General features: G+C 40.4%; 1 protein-coding gene across 4 annotated transcripts in view; it reads left to right on the top strand.

The window, feature by feature from the left end:
- TRPM3 (transient receptor potential cation channel subfamily M member 3) overlaps window positions 1–21,412 on the top strand; it is a 703,802-nt gene that overhangs the window by 582,488 nt on the left and 99,902 nt on the right. For all 4 annotated transcript variants that reach the window (XM_054727188.1, XM_054727187.1, XM_054727186.1 and 1 more), the window contains exons 9-11: window positions 1,673–1,745; window positions 17,475–17,575; window positions 18,945–19,079. In XM_054727188.1, the coding sequence (XP_054583163.1) occupies window positions 1,673–1,745; window positions 17,475–17,575; window positions 18,945–19,079 (309 nt within the window). The remainder of the gene's footprint in view (window positions 1–1,672; window positions 1,746–17,474; window positions 17,576–18,944; window positions 19,080–21,412) is intronic.

Below are 21,412 nucleotides of genomic sequence, written 5' to 3'. Positions count from 1 at the left end.
TCAATTCCCAGCTAGGGCATATGCCCGGGTTGCAGGCTTGATCCCCCAGTGTGAGGTGTGCAAGAGGCAGCTGATCAACGATTCTCTCTCATCATTGATGTTTCTATGTCTCTCTCCCTCTCCCTTCCTCTCAGAAATCAATAAATATGTATATATTTTAAAGTTAGCCAAAATTCCACGTTTGCCCCCAGGTTTTTAATCCAGGGAAACCTCAAAATTACTTCCCATGAGTGCAGAGCAGATAAGAGGTGCCTCTCACCTCCCAGGTGGATTCTGTGGGGGCATCAAGAGCTATTTGAGGCAATGTCCAATGGCACTTTGGCCAAACTAGGGTTGCACAGAAGCAGATTTCTGTAGAAATCTTATGGAGTTGGGGCACATCTCCACCGAATGGGTCTTACCAGAAGTCTCAACTGTGACCCATGAGCCAAACACAGTACCTAAATGGATCTTGTCTGGCTCTCTTTATTTTTTACATTTTTTAGTTCAAGTACCTGTGAAGGCATTTCATCTTGAAATCTCTGCCTTATAATCATCCCAGGACATAAATTGATACAAAGGAATTAGACAACATACAAGTGCTCATATGGTGTTTTTCCTTCCCCTCACTTTTTCCCAAAGACTAAGGCACAAGACAAAAAGGTGAGATTTACTGAGTTCTAGCCACAGCTGTCCTTCTATCTAGTTGTTGACCTTAAACATTAGGTCTTTTTCTCTGGGCAATAGACCAGAAAATTTCTAAGGCAGCTGATAGTTTAACAGTTGATGGTTCTGTGTCCATTTTATCCACCATAGTAGAAAAACTTAGAATTATATATTAACAAATTCTATAAAGTTTACTCCCTATGTAGTTGGAAATAGGCAAGCACTATTATTTTTCCATTTACAGACAGGAAACTCAATGCTTAAAGTAGTTGAATACAATAGTAATTCAATGTAGCTATTCTAAAAATCTTTTGGCTTCCTTAAGTAGCTTCCCTCTGACTTGGAAAAAAAAAGTCTTTATTGTCCTTAAGCATTATTTGGGGACTTTGTGTTAATCCAACATGTATTAATCCTTCCCCAGAAAATAATTTTCTCCCCTGGATATACTACTTAATTATTCTCAAGATGTTTCAAGGTTATTGAAAGAACTGAAGGATCGAAAGGCATCACAACATTGAAACCCTTGAGTAATAATTGCTGAGGAGTAAGTGTAGGGATGGCTATATTGCACACATACATACACATGCATGCATATACTCACATAACAGGGCCATTTACTGAAGGGCATACTAACTCACTATTTTTAGACACTTAATTTCTCATGTCATCATTTACATTATGGTTTACACATTTCTGTAAATATTTATTTTTACACATTTCTGTAAATATTTAATTTTACAACTGAAAGGTTAGAAGAGGACATTTTCCTTGGTTTCTGGTTTCTCCTCGTTGTCACCGTAATCAATGCAATTACCTAAGATGGTCTCTGCTAGGAGGCTGCTGAGGCATCTCCCTCTCCAGAGGGAACTGCAGAGCCCTCTAGTTGAATACTTGCTGTGTATGCTTTCCCTGTGGTTAAGAATCTGCCTTAAAAATGTTGAAATAGTCTGCGTTCAGATATGGTCTCAATGATTTAATTTCTCTTGGGGGGAAAATGCATTGCTAATGGCCACGTCTCACGTTGCAGATTACAGTGTTTCGGATGGGATCAGAAGGACACCAGGACATTGATTTAGCTATCCTGACAGCTTTGCTCAAAGGTAAGAGTTGCTGTGTCCAGAGAGTGCAAAAATAATTTAAATCAATTAACATAGCAGCTTTATGTACCCTAATAGTGGATATAAATCCATATGATATCGTGACACATCCTATCATGGATAACATAAGGACCTCTCCTGTAAGACACTGTTACTGCTATTAAATTTTTCTATAATGGCTGAAACCGGTTTGGCTCAGTGGATAGAGCGTCGGCCTGCGGACTCAAGGGTCCCAGGTTCGATTCCGGTCAAGGGCATGTACCTTGGTTGCGGGCACATCCCCAATAGGGGGTGTGCAAGAGGCAGCTGATCGATGTTTCTCTCTCATCGATATTTCTGACTCTCTATCCCTCTCTCTTCCTCTCTGTAAAAAATAAATAAAATATATTTAAAAAAATTTTTTTTCTATAATGGAGCTGTTATAGAATGACTCAAGTTCATAAAACTTATGTATACTACAATTCTGTGATGTCCACTGAATCATAAAACTACATAAAGTTAACAGGCTACTGTAATATGTAAGAAACTAAGTTACTGAAGTTATTTAATAATTATTGCCCTATCTACTTTTAAAAATCACTTAATTTGGCATAGATAGATAGATAGATAGATAGATGATAGACATAGAGATATCATAATACATTAAAATGGAAAATTTCTAAAACCATTTAGAGCAAGAGAGAAAGAAACCAAAATAGTAGGCTACTGTACTTTTTGTAATTGAGCATTATAAAGTGTATCATGTGTCCCAGGTTGAGAACCTCTGCTCTAAAGAGTTTGATACCAGTGAACTAAAAAATATATACATGCAGAAGAATTAAGGGACCGTGCATGGGTTGGAACCACAAAGCATACCCTGGGCCCCCTTCTCCATTTATGAGACAAAATTAAAAGTTTGAGGCAAGTAACTCTCTGATATCTGCTAATCCTATATAATAAAAGGCTAATATGCAAATTGACCGAATAGAACGACCAGTCGCTATGACGTGCACTGACCACCAGGGGGCAGACCTCAATGCAGGAACTTCCCCCATGGAGGTCAGTGCACTCCCACTGGGGGAGCGCCACTCAGCCAGAAGCCCTGAGCTCTGGGCTGGCAGCTTAGCCCCGCTCCCCAGGGATGTCAATCAGACATCCCTCGAGGGCTCCCAGACTGCAAGAGGGTACAGGCCGGGCTGAGGGATGCCCCTGAGTACATGAATTTTGTGCACCAGGCTTCTAGTCTTATATAAAACTAAGAAAACATAATAAAACTGATAGCTTACACTTAGGATTTTTTAAGTGCCCAACACTGTGTTAGATGCATTCAATGTATAAATTCATTTAATCTGACCAGTTCATTACAAGGCCCATTTTATAAATAGGGAAATTTAGTAATATGTCCAAGGTCAGACAGCCTGACCTCATAGACCTCACTTACACATACCTCCAAGGCACCCCAATCCCATTGGTAATAAGACATGGAACATCATATTTATCAACTTGAACCAAAATGGAGAAGTGGCCCAATTATTAAAACATATTAGCTATTGCCCTGGCCAGTGTTCTCAGTGGTTAGAGCATGAACTCTGTGAACCAAAGGGTCTTGGGTTTGATTCCTGGTCAAGGACATGTACCTGGGTTGCAGGTTCAATCCCCTGGCCCAGTTTGGGTGCATGCAGGATGCAACCAATCAGTGTGTCTTTCACATCGATGTTTCTCTCTCTCTCTCTCTCTCTCTCTCTCTCTCTCTCTCTCTCTCTCTCTCCCTCTCTCTCTCCCTCTCTCTCTCTTTCTCTCTCTCTCTCCCTCCCTCCCCCTCCCTCAATCTCTCCCATCCACTCTCTCTAAAAAGCAATGGAAAAATATCCTCAGGTGAGGATTAACAAAAACAAAAAAACATATTAGCCATCATAATATCATCCATTGAAAATATTTTCTTCCTCTTTCAGTATTTTGTGAGTTAAAATTGTGCTTTTCCTTTAAATCAGTCTTAGAATTTATTTGTTGTAATGTTTTCTGACTGTTTTGTTCATAATAGAGCATAAGAATATATTTTATATTATAATCAAGTAGTTACACATGCATATTTAGAAAACTGAAATTAAGGTATATGAGTTAATGTTTACGTAGACTCTGATGATGAAATTCTATATTTTTTATTATCTGTAATGTGATTATATCCCACTGAAGGGGTTTCATGACCTACTAATGGGTCATAACCTGAAGTTTATAAAACACTGCCATAGAAGATTAAAGGAAATTATAATTGTCCTAAAAATTAACATTTTAATTACTATAATGAGCTTTATTTATGTAGCAGTTGATGCTAATGGGAATTTATGCTGTTAAAAGATTATGGCGTGTCAACTCTATTTTGCAAAGGCTTTTAAATGCTCTCTGATTTTGACCCAGTTGGTTTGTGGAGTATATCAAGCATATACTTTTGCTGACTTTCTTAGAGGCCAAGAGCATACTTATATCAGTTGCAGGTTCTTTAGTTTGTTAAATTATTCTTCCTATGTGTTTTTTATTATGCCTGAGCATGTAATGTTGTTTACACTTAATTGTTCTACAATAATACTTAGTTTTCAGTTATCTAATGCATGAGGAATCTTTGTATAGCACAGTTCTTACTCTCAATCATCAGAGAAAACCAGAAGTTAGATAGAAGCAGGAGAGAGCTATGAAACTAACCACTGGTTGGTCCATAAATCCAGATCCCGTGGGGCATGGGAGAGGGAAAACAGGAAACCAGGTGGCTTTGGGGAAAGTCTACCTTTGCTGCCCCTTGTTTCAGATCCCACTGGGTTTTATTTTCTTCCAGATCTGTATGTATTAAGTCTGTTTATGATACAGACTTATTGAGTATCTGTTCAAAAATGGAGAAAGAGAACAAAGTGAATACTGTCACAGAGATCTGAGGCCCATACCTTCTTCAAATGATAGCCTGAGGTAGCTTTGAGAATAAGTGACATCACATATGTCATTCACATTAAGGAACCATTCTCTGAGAGTTGTGGTCTGAGGCTGGAGATGGTACACCCTTCTTCCCCCTTTCCCTTCTCCCCTCCCTAGCCACACACACCCAGGGGAACCTAAGGAGATGGCGCAGAGAACAGTTGCCAGAGAAAACACAGCACAATGAATGTCCAGATAAACAACAAATTTTGAGCATAACCATGTCCCAAATATTGCATGGGGCATACTTACACTAAAAAAAATTGTTCATTATTTATCTGAAATTCAGACTTAACTGAGAGTCCTGTATTCTTACTTGCTAACTCAGGCTACCCTACTCCGAGGAGGTCTGACACCTTGAGAGTTTCTATGGGAAATGTATTCAAGAATCTAGGGGCAGTAAAGAGATTAACCAAAAAAACCTATATACATACATAACACATTGATACAGACAATAGTGTGGTGCTAGCCAGAGGGAAAGGAGGTGGGGGCTAAGTGGAGGTGGGTAAAGGGGTGGAAATGGGATGGAAAGAGACTTTGCTTGGGGTGGTAGGTGTGGCACAGTGTGCAGATGATGTTTTGTTGAGTTGTATATTTGAAACCTATACGGCTTTGCAAATCAATGTCACCCCAATAACTCAATTTTTTAAAAAAGCATCTAGGAAGGTCACCTAGTTTCTCTGTCTGCCAGGCCCTGCCTAAATAATAGCAACCAGAAAAAAATTTCCACTGGAAAAGACCTTAAATTTATCTTCAACTATCAGATGTTGCCAACGGCTCTCTCAGTCACCTCATACTATCTGTGTCTCTCATACAGCAGCATAAATCTCTTGATCCAGGTTCAATGAAGCCAGAAAACATCTGCTCATAGCAGAAGTTGTAAGTAGTGTTTGACCCTTTCTGTGGATAAAATTACTCCCGATTTTTTTCTTTCTTTCTTTTTTTTTTTTTTTTTGTATACCTTGGATTTGACCTTGGAAATCAAATAATGTGGGTGTACACTCTCATACCTATATATGCACTTAAGTATAATATGTGTTAATTGCTGTCCTTCCTAAATGAGAAATTCTTTCTCTTTGAGTTTAATCTGCATTGGTAAAGAAGTTTATCTGCAGCATGGGGAGAATGTAAAGTTTACTGCTTACTTCTTTTTCTGGAAAACAATGTAAAAGAGCTAAAAGAAAGTTCAAAGCACTGTGCTCCCAACTGTCCAGATCATCAAAACAAGGAAATTCTGAGAAATAGTCACAGCCTGAGGAGATATGACGACTAAATGTAATATGGTTTCTTGGATGTGATCCTTGAGCAGAAAAAAGAAAGTATTAGGTTAAAAACTAAGAAAATCTGATAGGAAAGGAGAAAGCATCTTATGGAATCCTATATAATAAAATCCTAATATGCAAATTGACCAAATGGTGGAACGACCAGTAGCTATGACATGCACTGACCACCAGGGGGCAGGCCCTTTTTGCAGGGCCCCCTGGTGGTCAGTGCACTCCCACAGGGGGAGCGCCGCTCAGCCAGAAGCTGGGCTCACAGCTGGTGAGCACAGTGGTGGGCCTAAACTAGCATTCGGCCATCCCCCAAGGGGTCCTGGATTGCAAGAGGGTGCAGGCCAGGCTGAGGGACCCCCCGCCCCCGCCCTAGTGCACGAATGCCATGCACCGGGCCTCTAGTTAACTATAAAAGTCAAGTACATATGTGATCAAAGTACTATACCATGTACAGGCAATATTAGCATAAAGTATCTGTATAAATCACAAATAATGGTTGATCACTGTTGATTGAAGAAATGATTAGAAATACCATTGGAGAATCTAAGCAAAGAGGTATACCTTGGTATGAATGTAGAATTAACAACAAATAATTTGTAGGAAATCAAATTTCCCTATGATCTTATATAGTCAGTTCAGAGAAAATTACCTAGTTTCTACCATTTTATTTCACATGTTTTAGTCCTTAGACATAATTAATGCTAATCAATACTAATAAACTAATTACTTATAGGTACTTAAGTAGAGGACGACACTTCTTTTTAAGATATGCATTTGTAAGTTTGTTCAAACCTTAAAGAAAAAAATTTGAAATAAAAATTCAAATGCCAATCTGAAACTAATACAAAATAACAGTAAATGTAAGCTGTAATTGAAAAATTAAATTTAAAAATGTCAAATGCCAAAAGAATAGCCAATATATTCTATCTAACTTCAGGAAAATTTCAAGAATGCCATTGATTAATATAGATCATACCAAACAATGAAAATCATTATGTTCAACCATTTTCCTTCAAAATTATATCTTTTAAGAAAACTAAAATGAAAACAAAAGTGGATAAAACCTTTAAAATATTTTTTAATATTTCAAATCTACTTCTGAATGCATGCTCCTCCAACTCTATGAACTACAAACTGCAGAGTTACTATCACAAACTAGTACTGACATCAGTAGGCAATTAGTCTTGCTAAATAACTCATCTTATTTGTTAAGTGACTTAATCCCTAGTGAAATAAAAATGTTGGAATACATTCTGAAGTAGTTTATGTCCAATGATTCTATGCACCAAATAGATCTCATAAGCAACTAACACCCTGGAGTATTTGCTGAGAAGCTACCTTGCTTAAGCTCAGACGACTCATGAATAGGTTTTATGGGAATTAATTATGGCCCAACTTTAAAGAGAAAAAAGTATTTCTAATTATGTGTTCCATCTTTCACATCCCTCTTTCTTGTGTGTAGGCAGCTTAATACAACACTTGCGTGGTTGCTTTCCTTTTAATATCTTTTTTTTAAAACCTGGAACTGTTTGGATAGCTTTATTAAGGCCAAAAAAAGAGACATTGATGTTAACACTTTCATCACTCATGAGATGCAAACTTATCATAGTTATTAAATATTATACAAATGGAAGTAGATGAAATTTTAACCAAAGAGATCTGCAAAGTCAAAATGTGTGGCATCTTCACTTTATTTTAGATTTTAAATGGGATGGGGGTAAATTATGGTTGAACAGTAAAATATTTCAGTTGGAAATGAAACTCATCATGTAATTATTACAATGTAGATTATTTACCAAAGTATTTATTAGGCCCTTCTCTGCATGAGGCCACTTTACCAAATGCATTTGCTTCCTGGTGGCTTACTTTATTCTTTTAGTCAAATCTTTAACTTCAGTGACACAGAGCAGATTGACCATCAGCAGTTAGGGTCCAGACACGGGTCCCAAAACCTTATGTCTGCCACTGGCTTATTATCATCATCCCAAAGCCACTATGACCTATTCTAATTGTAATGGCCTATACTTGAATAATTCTGCCAGAATTTTTTAATATAATTTTTTATTGATTTCAGAGAGGAAGGGAAAGGGAGAGAGAGCTAGAAACATCAATGATGAGAAAGAATCATTGATTGGCTGCCTCCTGCACGCCCCACACTGGGGATCAAGCCCGCAACCTGGGCATATGCCCTGACGGGGAATCGAACCTCAACCTCCTGGTTCATAGGTCGACGCTCAACCACTGATCCACACCAGCCCAGCTCTGCAGAATTTTTAAAGCAATTAACATTCTTACCATTTTTTCACCAAGACCAAAAATCTATTCCTTAGGGAAAAATGATTCTGTAAAGGCCAAATTACCACAGGCTTTCCCCACAAAGTCCTTCCACCCTATCTTCCACTGCTGCCCCAAATCCTCAGTATGGGACTTAGCACAATGAGACCACCCTGCAAAGGGCCTTCTAATAGAGACAATGACAGCCATACTCAAAGCATCACTACTCCCTGATTGAACAAATTGCTTCACCTCATTGAGGATCTGCTTCCTAATCTGTAAAGTTGAGATAATTATCATACCTCCTTCATAGTCATTGTAACCATTTTAATTGATAATACAAGTAAAGTACTTGCCTGGAAAAATCCCATTAATAAATGATACTCTGAATGATGGTGGTGATGATGGTGATGATGATGATGATGCAAATTTATTTCCTTGCAAATCCAAGTCAATCTCAAAGCAATAACAGAGACCAAGTAGACAGCAATTCTAGACAGTTCTGTCTGTCTCTAATAGCAGACTGCAATAAAAGAACTTAAATATTTTAATCCCTTTATCTGTATAATGTTCTACAATTCACAAAGCATTTTCACATAAATTTTAATCACCTATCTAATCTTTACAGCTCTGAGCATTTGTTACAAGATAATTTATCTCTAAGCTGAGACTGTCTTAGGCATGAAAGTGGCCAGGATTGATCATTATATCAGAACAACTGGAATAAACCAAGAATATCCAGGCAAGCTCAAAAGTGTTAACACCCTGGTTACAAACTCCACCTTCTAATTAGAAAGTTTCCAGAGGAAAAGGATTATGTCTTCTTTACCTTTATATCCCAACACCCAGAAAAATTCTTAACATATGGTAACATTCATAAATATCCATTGATAAGAAAGAAGTGGAGTCTGGCTCAATCAACCACTAGCCAAAGTCACATAAACAATCCAGACATAAGCTGGGGCCTCCTTACGCCTTGAAATTTCATTAATGCGGACTCTAACCTCTCAACTCAATAATCCACAGAAATGCAAGTCCTGCATCATCCCCAAGAGCTCCACAAATTCCTAAAATTCTTAAATTCGCCCTGTCACCCCTGCCTTCTGGTTCCTGATTCATGTGTGTTATTGCTGTTCCTCATCATAGAAGTCAAAATATAAAAGTGAGCCCTTCCAGTTTCAAAACAAAAATACAATTCACTTAACACAAAGTGTTTAATAGACATAGTAGACTTTCCTAAAAATATAGGTACGGCTGGAAGAGGGGGTTACCTCTGAACACTTCTAACTGAACAGCAGGCATCTCCAATGTTGCTATCCTTTGGCTATTCCATACAGAGGACTTTCCATGGAGTCTTCATCCGTGACTTCCCCAGTATCCCACAGGCTTCCCCTCCCCCAATTCTCCCACTATTTGCTTCTTCCTCATGCTTCCTCTTTAAGAGTAAAGCAGCCCTCTGACACGCCTCAGTGATTGAGCATTGACTTATGAACCAGGAGGTCACTCTTTAATTCCCGGTCAGGGCATATGCCCAGATTGAGGCACAATCCCCAGTGTGAGGTGTGCAGGAGGAAACCGATCAATGATTCTCATCATTGATGTTTCTCTCTCTCCTTCTCCCTTCCTCTCTGAAATCAATAAAAATATATTTTACAAATAATAACAATTTTTTAAAAAAGAGTAAAGCAAAGTCCTCTCCGCCTTTCAGAGTGGTCCATCTCTACTATTTGGTCCCCGGCCCTGAAGGGCTTATCTGCCCTAAGCAGCTTTGCAAGGTATTTTGCAAACAAAGACCATCCCCTCTCTAATCCTGGTGCCAACCCATAGGAGAGAATGATTTCTTCAGCTCCTTTCATATAGGTAGTAACTATGAGGGTGGGGCTTGTGATTCAAGTTTCTCATCTGAGAATCTTACCTTATAATAGACAAATATGCAAATTGACCGCACCTTTGCTATGCCCAAGCCATGCCCACCAACCAAGCCACGCCCACCAACCACGCCCACCAGGAAACCGTTGCAGGGACGTTGGGGTGTGGCGGAGCCCAAGGCCGGGAAAGCCGCCCGAGGCTTTCCCGGCCTTGGGCACCAGCGGGGAGCCTGCACGGATCGCAGGAAACCACTTCGGGTTGGCTCCTGCGATCCTTAGCAGGGATGTTGGGTGTGGCCGAGCCCAAGGCCACTGCCCGGGGCCAAGCCCCGACCCTGAAAGAAGGCAGAAGGCGGTGGCCACAGCCAAGGCCTGGGTCCCTGGTGCCGGCAGAAAACTGGTGCAGGCAGCCAGGTGAATGAAGGTCTATTGCACGAATCTTCGTGCAAACGGGCTAGTAGTGAGAGTATAATGTTCTTTGCTCCAAGGCCATAATCACCAGCAGGAGAGGTGCAACATGTAGGTTCAAGTGTTTGCAAGGACCATGAACCACAGGGCCTTAGGCCATTCCTAGCATAGTTCCAAAGTTATGATCATGTCCATCAGATTGTCTCACTGTAGAATTCTAAAGCTGGACAGAGCTATGAAGATCTAGGCCACTGCGATACCACGGCTGCTGTCTGGACGAAGGGAAACCGGAATCCAGTCTGCAGATGCCCGGGCGCACTATTCCTTCTCTGCACCATGCAGCTAGTTCTGATGACAGAGGTGGCCTCTCCGGCCTCTTGTTACACAGAACACGCTTTCACTCTGCGGCTTGCTCGTGCCTCAGGATGGGCACAATGCCAGTGGGCTCAGTGATCTGCACATTAAGCTAATTGCAAACCCAAGGCTTGTAAGTGACTCCCAGCTGGTGAAGAAGTCATCACTGCTGACTGCCCAGTAGAGCTATGCAATCATACTTTTTCTTCCTTGACTACCTGAGAGCAATGAATCAGCCTCACTCATTAAATGAATCGTTGCATATTCTAAATTACATGTTCATGCAAAAGGACAGCAGCATGATATGTGAAGTTTACATTAATAATACAAATAACAGTGATGACAACAGTAAAAGTAAATATGATAATAACAACTAATATGGCACTATAGTACAAGTATTAACTCATCTAATCTTCACAATACTACAGTGGAGCAAATACTATAAGTATCAACCATTTAATAACTTAGGAAACAGGCACAGAGAAGCTAAGTATCTTGGTCAGAGTCACACGGGTAGAAATTGATGGTGTCTGGACATGAACCCAGGTAATCTGAATCCAAAACACTTGCTCTGCATCCTGGACATATCTATGGTTAGGATCAGATATTAAAGACTGCCCTTATTTTTCACATGTTTTTGAACAATCCATGATGACTAAACTTTCCTTGGTACAGAAAAAAATATATAGTGATTCCTTGATATATCTAGTTTACTGAACATATAAATTTACTTATTCTCCTATAAATCCCTCTAAAACAAAAGTAAAGGATTATTTATTTTAAAAAACATTAGAGCAGGAACAGTATTTTGTGTTCTTGCATGCTAGCCACCCTTGCAGAGAGGTTGGAAAAAAATAAAATAAACAACTGAACACTAAGCTGGTGTCAAGGAAATTATCAATGCAACAATTCCAGAAAATGTCCCTGAACTCCAGAATACATTTTCAGATCATAAGAACCCACTGAGTGACCAGCACAATAGGTGAAACTAAATCCAATTAAGTCATGTAATCATGATATTGCAGAACACGTAAGACCAAATATATTCTAATTGCTTTCAACCAGAAAAACAAGTCACATGCAAAGGACCAGGAGCCCAAATGTTTTAAACTTCTAAACAACAATACAAAATGCTATCAGGCAATGACTTAAAATTTTGGAAGAACATTTGCTTGCAATCTGAAGTTCTATATCTAATATACCAGTCACTTGTGAAGGTAGAATAAAGACATTGCCGGACCTGAGTCATCAAAAACTTCAATTCCCATGAACCACTTCTTTGGAAATTACTGAAGCATGGGCCCCACCAAAATGAAAGAGGAAACAAAACAAAACAGAAAACATGGAACATACGAAACATGAGCTCCGACATAGGAGAGAGGTGTTGGAAATCCCTGGATGATGAGGAAGGAGAGGCTCAAGGTGACAGATGTGCACCAGGTGTAGGAGGCAAAAGCAGGAGCTGTCAGACCTCCCTTAGGCTTAAGTCATAACTGGCAGTGTCACTTCTGCTACATTCTACTGGCTAAAGCCAGTCACAAGACCAGCCCAGATTCAGTGCGGGGGTGGGGGAATACTAAGAGTGTGAATACTGGGACATAGAGTCCCTTGGAATCTCTCTTTGAAGACCAATTACCACGGAGAACCAAAATAATCAGCTACTAGAAATGAATGCTTGACTATGGGGAAAGAGGACTGGGGTGATGAGACTTGTGATTTTTTTAAAATATATTTTTATTGATTTCAGAGAGGAAGGAAGAGAGAGAGAGAGAAACATCAATGATGAGAGAGAATCATTGATTGGCTGCCTCCTGCACGCCCCCTACTGGGGATTGAGCCCGCCACGGCAACTGGGGCATGTGCCCTTGACTGGAATCAAACCCGGGGCCTTTCAATCTGCAAGCTGATGCTCTATCTACTGAGCCAAACCAGCTAGGGCGAGACTTGTGGTTTTTATAACAAATCTCTGCATGCATAACTTTAATAAAAGTAAAGTACAAAATGGTCCCTGGATTACCTAGTTTTCAAATAAAGAGACAACGAGTAAAAGAAAAAGATACCTAAAGTTAGGAAATCATCAATGCAATAATTTCAGCAAATGTCCCGGAACTCCAGAGCATATGTTTCTATAAAATCCTGCTAAAAATTACAATATGGAGAATACAATTATTTTAATTACCAAAAGATAGAAATTAATTCATATGTGTCATATCACAAGCAAGCAGAATAATCCAATAGAATGCTTTCTTTCTTTTATTCCGTCTTGCGTTGATAATGTTTCTCAGTTTTGCATATTGTGCATAATAGGGATACACTTTCATAACGTTTTTTAACATGTCAGTGGGAGATTTTGTGAGGCATTGACTTCTTTTATTGCAGAAAGGGCACAATAAAGAGGACCCATCCATTTAGGTAGATAGGTCAGCAAAAAGAAGGAAGTAGCATGATGCCTTACAGTGTTATTAATCATAAGCCATAGAATTCATTTGTCCTTTCAGCTTGCATATTTTACTAGGGCATGAAAAAATAGTGGCAATATTTACTGCAGAAACCCTTGGCAGATATCATTATCTAGACAACCTCACTTTGTAAGCTTTTCATATAGCTTTGGTCCATAAAGGTCTAGTATCCTAGCTCTGAGACCTTACACAGAAGACTCAGACTAATTAAATATGAGAAAAGAAAAAAGCTTAGACCCAGTGGTTAGGAAGTGTAAGGACCCATGAGAGAAAGAGTCCAGCTGTCACTGCAGGCAGGATCCAGTGCCAAGAGGAGGAGGGGCAGCCTTCAGTCCCAGGGGAGCCCTGGGCCACCTCGGACAGGCCAGGGAAGATGCAGCAAGTCCCTGAGCCGCTGACAGCAGCTGCCACGCACAGGAGGGGTCTCCTGTTCCACCACAGAGGAGGGGCCGGGTGCCCTTTCCTGACTGAGCGTGGTTGTGCTCCTTAGAAAAAACCCCGTGTCCCGGGCCTAAGCTGCCCAGGCACACATACACAATCAGTCTTCTTCATTTACATTCTTAGGAAATAATCATGTTCTTATAATCCAAACAGAGCATTTATATCTAAATCGAGGCTCTTTCATTGTAACAAATTTACCTCTTCTTGTGTCGATCTTAGCACCTTCCAAGCTTCACTCAGGGGAGTGCCTAAAGAAAAAAACCTCAACAAAAGGTAGCGTTTGATCGGCTCCCCAAGCTGTGTCAGAGGACCACTCCTAATGCCAGTGGCGATTCTGACATGCTTTTAAACCCTGGGTGATTTAGGGACTATCAGTTCTTAATCCTAAGAATGACTACTTCACTATACAGTAAGTGCTCCTCTGATGAAAATTCGATGACACCTAATCATTCCCATGGGCCACAGCAGAAACCGTAATCATAGTCTGGCTGGCCATTGCCCTGCACCCAGGAGTGTTTGCATGGTGGCAGCATTGTTAACCTGATAAATTTATTCAATACTAATCTGGTAAATTTATTGTCGGAAATATGTAAAACACTGAAAATACTCGCACAGTGTTTTACTTTAACAAAGCAATTTTCCCCTCTATTATTCTGTTAAACCTCCAAAGCAATCCTGTGAGGGCAATGTTATTGATCTTGTTTTAGACATGAAGAAACTAAATATTGGAGAGGATATGGAAATTTCCAAACACCCACAGGCAATAAGTAAGCTCAGGGCCCTTCCCTTCCACCCAAAGAAGTTGTTACAGCCCCTATTTCCACCCAGCACACAGCTGCTCCTCAGGGAGGGGCAACCTGACCTGGATCAGAATTGAGCCAGGCAGGTATCTCACCCAGTCTGGCTGTATCTCATTCAGTTCTCGCAGAGACCTGTGAGGCCATTCTTAATATCAGGGAGAAATGACCTCTTAAGTTCTAAAAGGCTTCAAAGACCTACATGTGGTAGGCGTATATGCCATAATATACCATAGTTTACTTGTAATATAAAGAGTAAACAAAATGCTAAAAACACACCAATGAAAGAGACTCCTGGGTTTAGGGGAAGTTTTCATGCACCTCTGCATTTCAGAATGCCAAGCCTACTTTATTGATTAAACAGCCTACAGAAATACAAAGTAAGTGATATGCCAATTATTGTTTTCAGAGGAATTTAAAATTACCATTTTAAATTTTACCATTGTACCAACTTTGGCCCTAATCACACAGCAGTAGAGAATATTCTGGCTCACCTCATTCGTGCAGTGTGGGTTGTTTTAGAGAGAGGACACAAAAGCCTGTCTGCCTACTTCTCTTTGTGTGGGGTATCTTGAGTTCAATAACATTTTCTAAGTTTCTATGAGTAAAAAAAAAAAAAAAGTCTGCTCTGAAACCAGACTGCCTGGGTTTGAATCTCATCTCTGGCACTTCCTAGATACTTCACATTGGACAAGTTTCTGTGCCTCAGTTTTCTCATCTGTAAAATACTGATAATGGCACCTTGTAGCTTGTTCTGTGAATTTAATACATTAACACTTAGAAACATTTCATGGCACAAGTTAAACATGAAAGAAGTATTAGTTATTATTATCTTTCTTATTTATTAAAAATACGCCAAGAAAGAAAACCCCAACTTCCTGCAAAGGGCTGTTTTCACTCAGCTGCCTGTTACAAGCCAAATCTGAATTTCTTTAGCTAAAGTTAATGCAAGTTTTCCTACTTCCTTTTAACTTTCTCCTGAGAGTTCACCCAAGTTATTTTTACCAAGAAGAGATAGTTATCATTCAGGGCAAGAAAATAGAGCAAAGAATAAATTATACACAGGCCTCATCTACTTTTTATGTGTATGCTTCAAGCCTCTAATTTGGTTTTGCTCCATGTAGCAGCCACGTTCCTGAGAAGTTCTCCAGGGTAGGTAGTGTCTGTGCTCTCAGAGACAATCGAAGGTATATCCTAGCAACCCAAGTCACATGATAGCCAACCCAAGTCACATTTCAATTAGTTTCATTTTACCTTCCTGGTTTTCATATAAATAGAGAATCTGATATCTATTTATTAAACTTATTTACTTTTTGAGAAACTAATGTCTTTAAATGAATGAATTGGCCACCTTTCATTGACTGAGACCCTTACCACATTTAGTTGCAATATTTACATAAAAAGTAAACTGATGGAAATAAATACAATCCTTAGGAAGACTATTTAATCCAGACAAGATTCTTCAAATAAGAAATGGAGAGGTCCAAAGACTCCAACAAGAAAAATATGTTCTTCAACTAATGTAGGAATGGATTGCATCATCCTATTCTCATAGAATGATGGCCCTACTAAGGACATTACAAGGCTAGCACATCCTGCCCCCCCTCTGCCACTCTAGTCCATCAAGCAGGACCAGACTTAAACTATCCAGCTCAGATGACACACCTAACATTTTCTATTTGGAAACTCCCAAATAGAGTCCACAGCTCTTTACAACCCATGGAAGCCTTTAATGATCCTCAGGGAATTAAAAAATTGTTCTCTGCCTTGACCAGTGTGGCTCAGCTGGTTCAGCATGGTCCCATGCACTGAAAGGTTGCTGGTTTTGATTCTGGTCAGGGCACATAATAGGGTCTCAGGCTCATCCCCAATAGAGGGTGTGCAGGAGGCAGCTGATGAATATTCACTCTCTCTTTCCCACTCCCTTCCTATCTCTCTAAAAAGAATCAATCAAAATATTTTAAAATAAATAAACAAAATTTCAGGACCATTTTAGAAAGTTATATATGGGCTCTAGTTTAAACCTCAGACTTAAAAAAAAGAATGCTCCCCAACACTGATGCTCAAGTCCCTAAATAAATATTCCCAGCAATGCATACCCATTGGTGCCATGGCATATTTGGGATGTCATTACCTCAAGTAGGCCCTAACTCTGCTCTGCAACTGCCTCATTCTTTAAGCCTCCATGTTCCTCCATCCTCTTCAAGCTGCCATTCCTTCTCAGTCTTAGCAGGTGGTACCTCTCCTACTTCTCTGATACTGTTTTTTGTCCATCCAAGTTTTCTTCTACCATTCTCTTCCACTCATGAATATTATTTTCTTCACTCAGCCTCTTTGTTTTTCTTCTTTACTCTGAAGACCTCTCTTGTTGGCCTCCATTCTCCAGGGTCTCATCCATCATGTATTGGCTTTCTTCTTTCACATTTCCAATGCCTCCCTCTCCAGTGGCCCTTTCACTTCTGCTATAAACACAGTCAGGGTCCCTGTCACCTAAGAAGACCCTTCTCTTCTCTACCAAGCCCCTCAAGGTAGCATCTTCCTTTTTTCCTCTTAACCATCACTCTGAATATTAATCTGCCTTTCTGCCAGCGGTAGTTCTTAATGGCTGATTTGTCTCCCTTCACTCCTGGGGGAATTAACAATGTATAGAGACATTTTTGATGGTCATGACTTTACAAAGAGGTGCTATTGGCATCTAATGGGCTGAGTCCAAAGATGCTGCTAAATATTCCACAATTACAGGATAGCCCCCACAATAAAATGTCAATAGTGCCGAGTTTGGAGAAACCCTACTGTACAACTGAGTCTGCTTTTCAGAAGAGGGGTATTGATGGGAGAGTAATGGCGTGGGTCGTCTTGGTATAGTAAACTCATCATTGTTTTCTCTCTCCCTCTCTTTCCTCTTACTTGTCTATAGGAGCCAATGCCTCTGCCCCCGACCAACTGAGCTTGGCCTTAGCCTGGAACCGAGTCGACATCGCTCGCAGCCAGATCTTTATTTATGGGCAACAGTGGCCGGTAGAGTATATGTTGTCGCCCCTGAAAAGCCCACCGCTTGCTTGGGCAAGGGTACTTACTTAAAGAGCCTCTGAGAGCAACTGGGGAAACTGCTGCCTTTTCTTTAGGACGTAAATGAGTTAGGAAATCACTGCCACCTGGTGGAACATGTGACTAAGCACAACTCAAAGCGTTCCCAACATCTCCATCTCTCTGAGCGGCCTTTGATAGCAACTTTCAGCAGCAAATGATGCTATTCCTTTTAAATGTCTAAAAATATATACATAATACAAAATTGCATCCATTACAATAAAGGAGGGAATTAGCAATTGTAGTTAGCAATTTGTTTCTGGTTGTCTTTGAGGTTGCTGCTTCCAAGTAGCGGCAACCTGTGCTGGTGCATGGCTGGGTCGCACCTCAGGATGCAGAATTAGCAAGCTTCCCCAGGCAGGTGCCATCTGGTCCTGGTGGCTGAGCACAGGCCCTCCCTCTTCCCAAGCACAGCACAGAGGGAACCAGCATTTACATAACTGTTCCTGGTTTGTTTCCCTCATCGACTCACCCAAAAACAAAAACTTGGAAAATTGGCCCTTGGGTGACGTATGCATGTATCCCCAGGAGGTAACCGGCAGACTTCTGTGCCTGGAATTTTTACTTCTGTGCCTGGAATTACTGTACAGGTCTTTTTTAACCCTTCCTTCCCCCAGAGCGCCTGCCTAGGATGGAATCCCTGTCTTCATTCAGTGCCACGAGGGCATTGCTGCTGTGGAAAAATTTGTCAAGGAGTCTGGACACAGAAATTTTTGTAAAAGGAATTAAATAAAACCTTAGTAGACAAGCCAAAGGATGTAAACAGTTGTTGTGTCTCTGTGTGGAAATGGGTGAGACGCAGGCAAAGTGGCATCACTTAACTAAAAAAAATAGAACAACCTACTTTCTAGTCTGCTTACAAGGGTCCCTCTTCTCAAGCCAGCCAGGGTCTAATCCAGAGCCTAAGAAAGATGAAAACAAAGACAGCAAAGTACCCACTTTAGCACTTCAATGGTGCTGCAGAAGTTTGGCCAGAGAGTTAGGAGAGGAAAAGCCTTGTAAACCCTTGTACCTTCTCAGGAGAGAGAGAGGAAGAGAGGGGCCGATTTTGAGATTCAAGGAGATTATAACTTTAGCAACTAGAAACCTTGAATTCTACTTTCAAAGACAAGACCCAAAATACAGGAGAGATTGTTGCTGTCCCAAAAGCAGAGTTGGAAGCAGTCTTGCTAGCATGCTCTTGGATGTGCTGAAGGTTTACCAGATGTCAGAGGCAACCATGTCTAAACTGTTCAAGTGAATGCTAAAGAACTGCATCGCTAGAGCCTGGGGCAGGCTAACTCAGTGACTTGATTTGCAGGTGGGGTCTTTGGAACAAGCCATGTTGGATGCCCTAGTTCTGGACAGAGTGGATTTTGTGAAATTGCTCATAGAAAATGGAGTAAGCATGCACCGTTTTCTCACCATCTCCAGACTAGAGGAATTGTACAATACGGTAGGACCAAGCTAAGGCTTTTTACTTTCTCTACGTTTGTTGTTTTGCCTTCTCCTGCTCCCCTACATGCCTGTGAGTCTCCTCCCTGCCCTCCAAATGCATGGATCATTCTTCACAAAAGCTCCCTCACACCGGTGTAGACAAGCAACACCGAGTCACCAAGACTCCACTTGTTTTAACTGCTCAGTTGTCAGCATCTAAGGCAGAAAGTTATGTGATCACCAAAAGGTAACATTCTCAGATTCTTACACCAAATCACCAGGACATCGAAATTAGAACAAAATTAGAACATAGTTTATTTGTAAGCCAGAGGCTGAGGCAATCAGCAGAGAAGGATTGATTTCACTCCAACCATCAAAGAAGGAAAATTAATTATCCGGCACCATCTTGTTATCCTCAGAGCTATGAATAAAATATAAAAATCTCTTGCTTAGGGTTACCCAAAAATAATTGTCATTGTTTTATAATGATTTTTTAATTCATTCACTAGGGATACCAAGGAGTAATCATAAAAAAAAAAAAAACTATTTGTGAAGCTTTTGAGAGTATTCAATGAATTAAGTACATTGGCTCTGAGCTGATACTCACTAAAATCCAGTGATGTTTAAAATATAGAAATTGCACTCCCCCATTTGACAGATGAGAAAACAGAGGCCAAAAAGTGAATTGATTTATTCAAGGTCACAAAACTCCTAGATGAAGAAAGAAGCTAGTACTGACCCAAAGCTTCTTAGAGATTATTCTTCCCTTCATCTGTCACCGCACTTCTCCATTTCACCACCCACAGTACTAATGAGATTAAAATTATTGACCTAGTCCCAGCCAGTTGTAGGTGTTAGATGGTGCCATTCTGGCTCTATCTTACTCCCACTGATGGAAGTAGACATGAGTATAGCAGAGTGTTTCCAGGTTTCTGTTTTCCCCGTAGATTTTTTTTTTTTTTTTTTTTGGTTCAGCATTCTGAGACTTTTAGTAAGAACAATAAACCAAGATGGTGACATAGGAGGCCCAACCTTCCATCCCTACAAAAAGATCAACAATTAGCCATAGAGGAAATGGACACGTGTAGAAATATGCAATCAACCAAGTCTGAATCATAAAGAACTTTAAAATGTGAACAGATTAATAACAAGTAAGGAGATTGGATTCGTAATAAAACAACAACAACCAAAAAAAACACCTCCCAACAAAGAAAAGCCCAGGACCAGGTGGCTTCATAGGTAAATTTCACAAAACGCTATCCTCATTTTAGAGATGGTAATACTGAGCCACAGTGAAGCAGCTCGCCCGTGGTCACAGCTGGTAAGCAGCAGAGCCAAGTGGAGCCAGGCATTCTGACTCCACAGTCTGCAGGTTGAATCCCTATCGTCCTGCATCCCTCAGTGGAAAAAGCTCTGATGAGCATGTCTGCTTGAGTGGGCAGGTAGGTCACTGAGGCCGTAGAGGGGGATGGTCTCAGTCCTTGAGTGTGTTTCAGCCATGCTGAAGGGTTTGCCCTCACTGTCTGAGATATTTTCATAGGCTCACCAGATTTAGCAAATAAAAATACAGGACGCCCAGTTGAATTTAAATTTCAGACAAACAACAAATAATTTTTAGTATAATTGGGTCCCAAATATTGCATGGGGCATACTTATGTTAGAAATCATTCACTGTCTATCTGGAATTCAAATTTAACTAGGCATCCTGTATTTTATCCAGCATGCCTATTCCTGAAAGACAATGGAGTGGCAAACCATTTCATTTTATTCTTCCTTAAGCCAGGGGTGGGAAACCTTTTTCCTGCCAGGGGCCATTTGGATATGTATAACATCGTTTGCTTAATCTAATTCACTTAATATAAATTTACGTCGCCAGGAAAAAACTCCTAGATTTATTGAATTTGGAGTCCACCTGCGGTTGCCTTGGCCGGCCAGACCAAGTGATTCCGGGGGCCTCATGCAGCCCACAGCCCACAGGCCCACATTCCCCACCCCTGCCTTAAGCAAACATACATCTTTTTCCCAAGCCTCTCTTTTCCCAGACTTCCTGTGGCCTTTTCTTTAGACCAGATTTTAGCAAACTACCGTATTTTCCGGCGTATAAGACGACTTTTTAACCCAGGAAAATCTTCTATACGCCCAGTCGTCTTATACTCCAGAAAATATGGTACCACCCAACAGCCAAATCCAGCTTGCTGCCTATTTTTGTATGGCCTGGGAGCTGAGGAGGGTTTTTTTACATTTTCAGTGTTTGAAAATATCAAAAGAAGAATGATATTTTGTGACATTCAAATTATATGAAATTTTACTCTCCTTTTGTGTCCACAAATAAAGTTTTGCTGAAACATAGGC

Source organism: Eptesicus fuscus, chromosome 15, assembly GCF_027574615.1.
Source record: "Eptesicus fuscus isolate TK198812 chromosome 15, DD_ASM_mEF_20220401, whole genome shotgun sequence".
Taxonomy (NCBI): domain Eukaryota; kingdom Metazoa; phylum Chordata; class Mammalia; order Chiroptera; family Vespertilionidae; genus Eptesicus; species Eptesicus fuscus.
The sequence above is the reverse complement of the archived record's forward strand: the minus strand, read 5'-3'. Positions and strand labels throughout refer to the sequence as shown.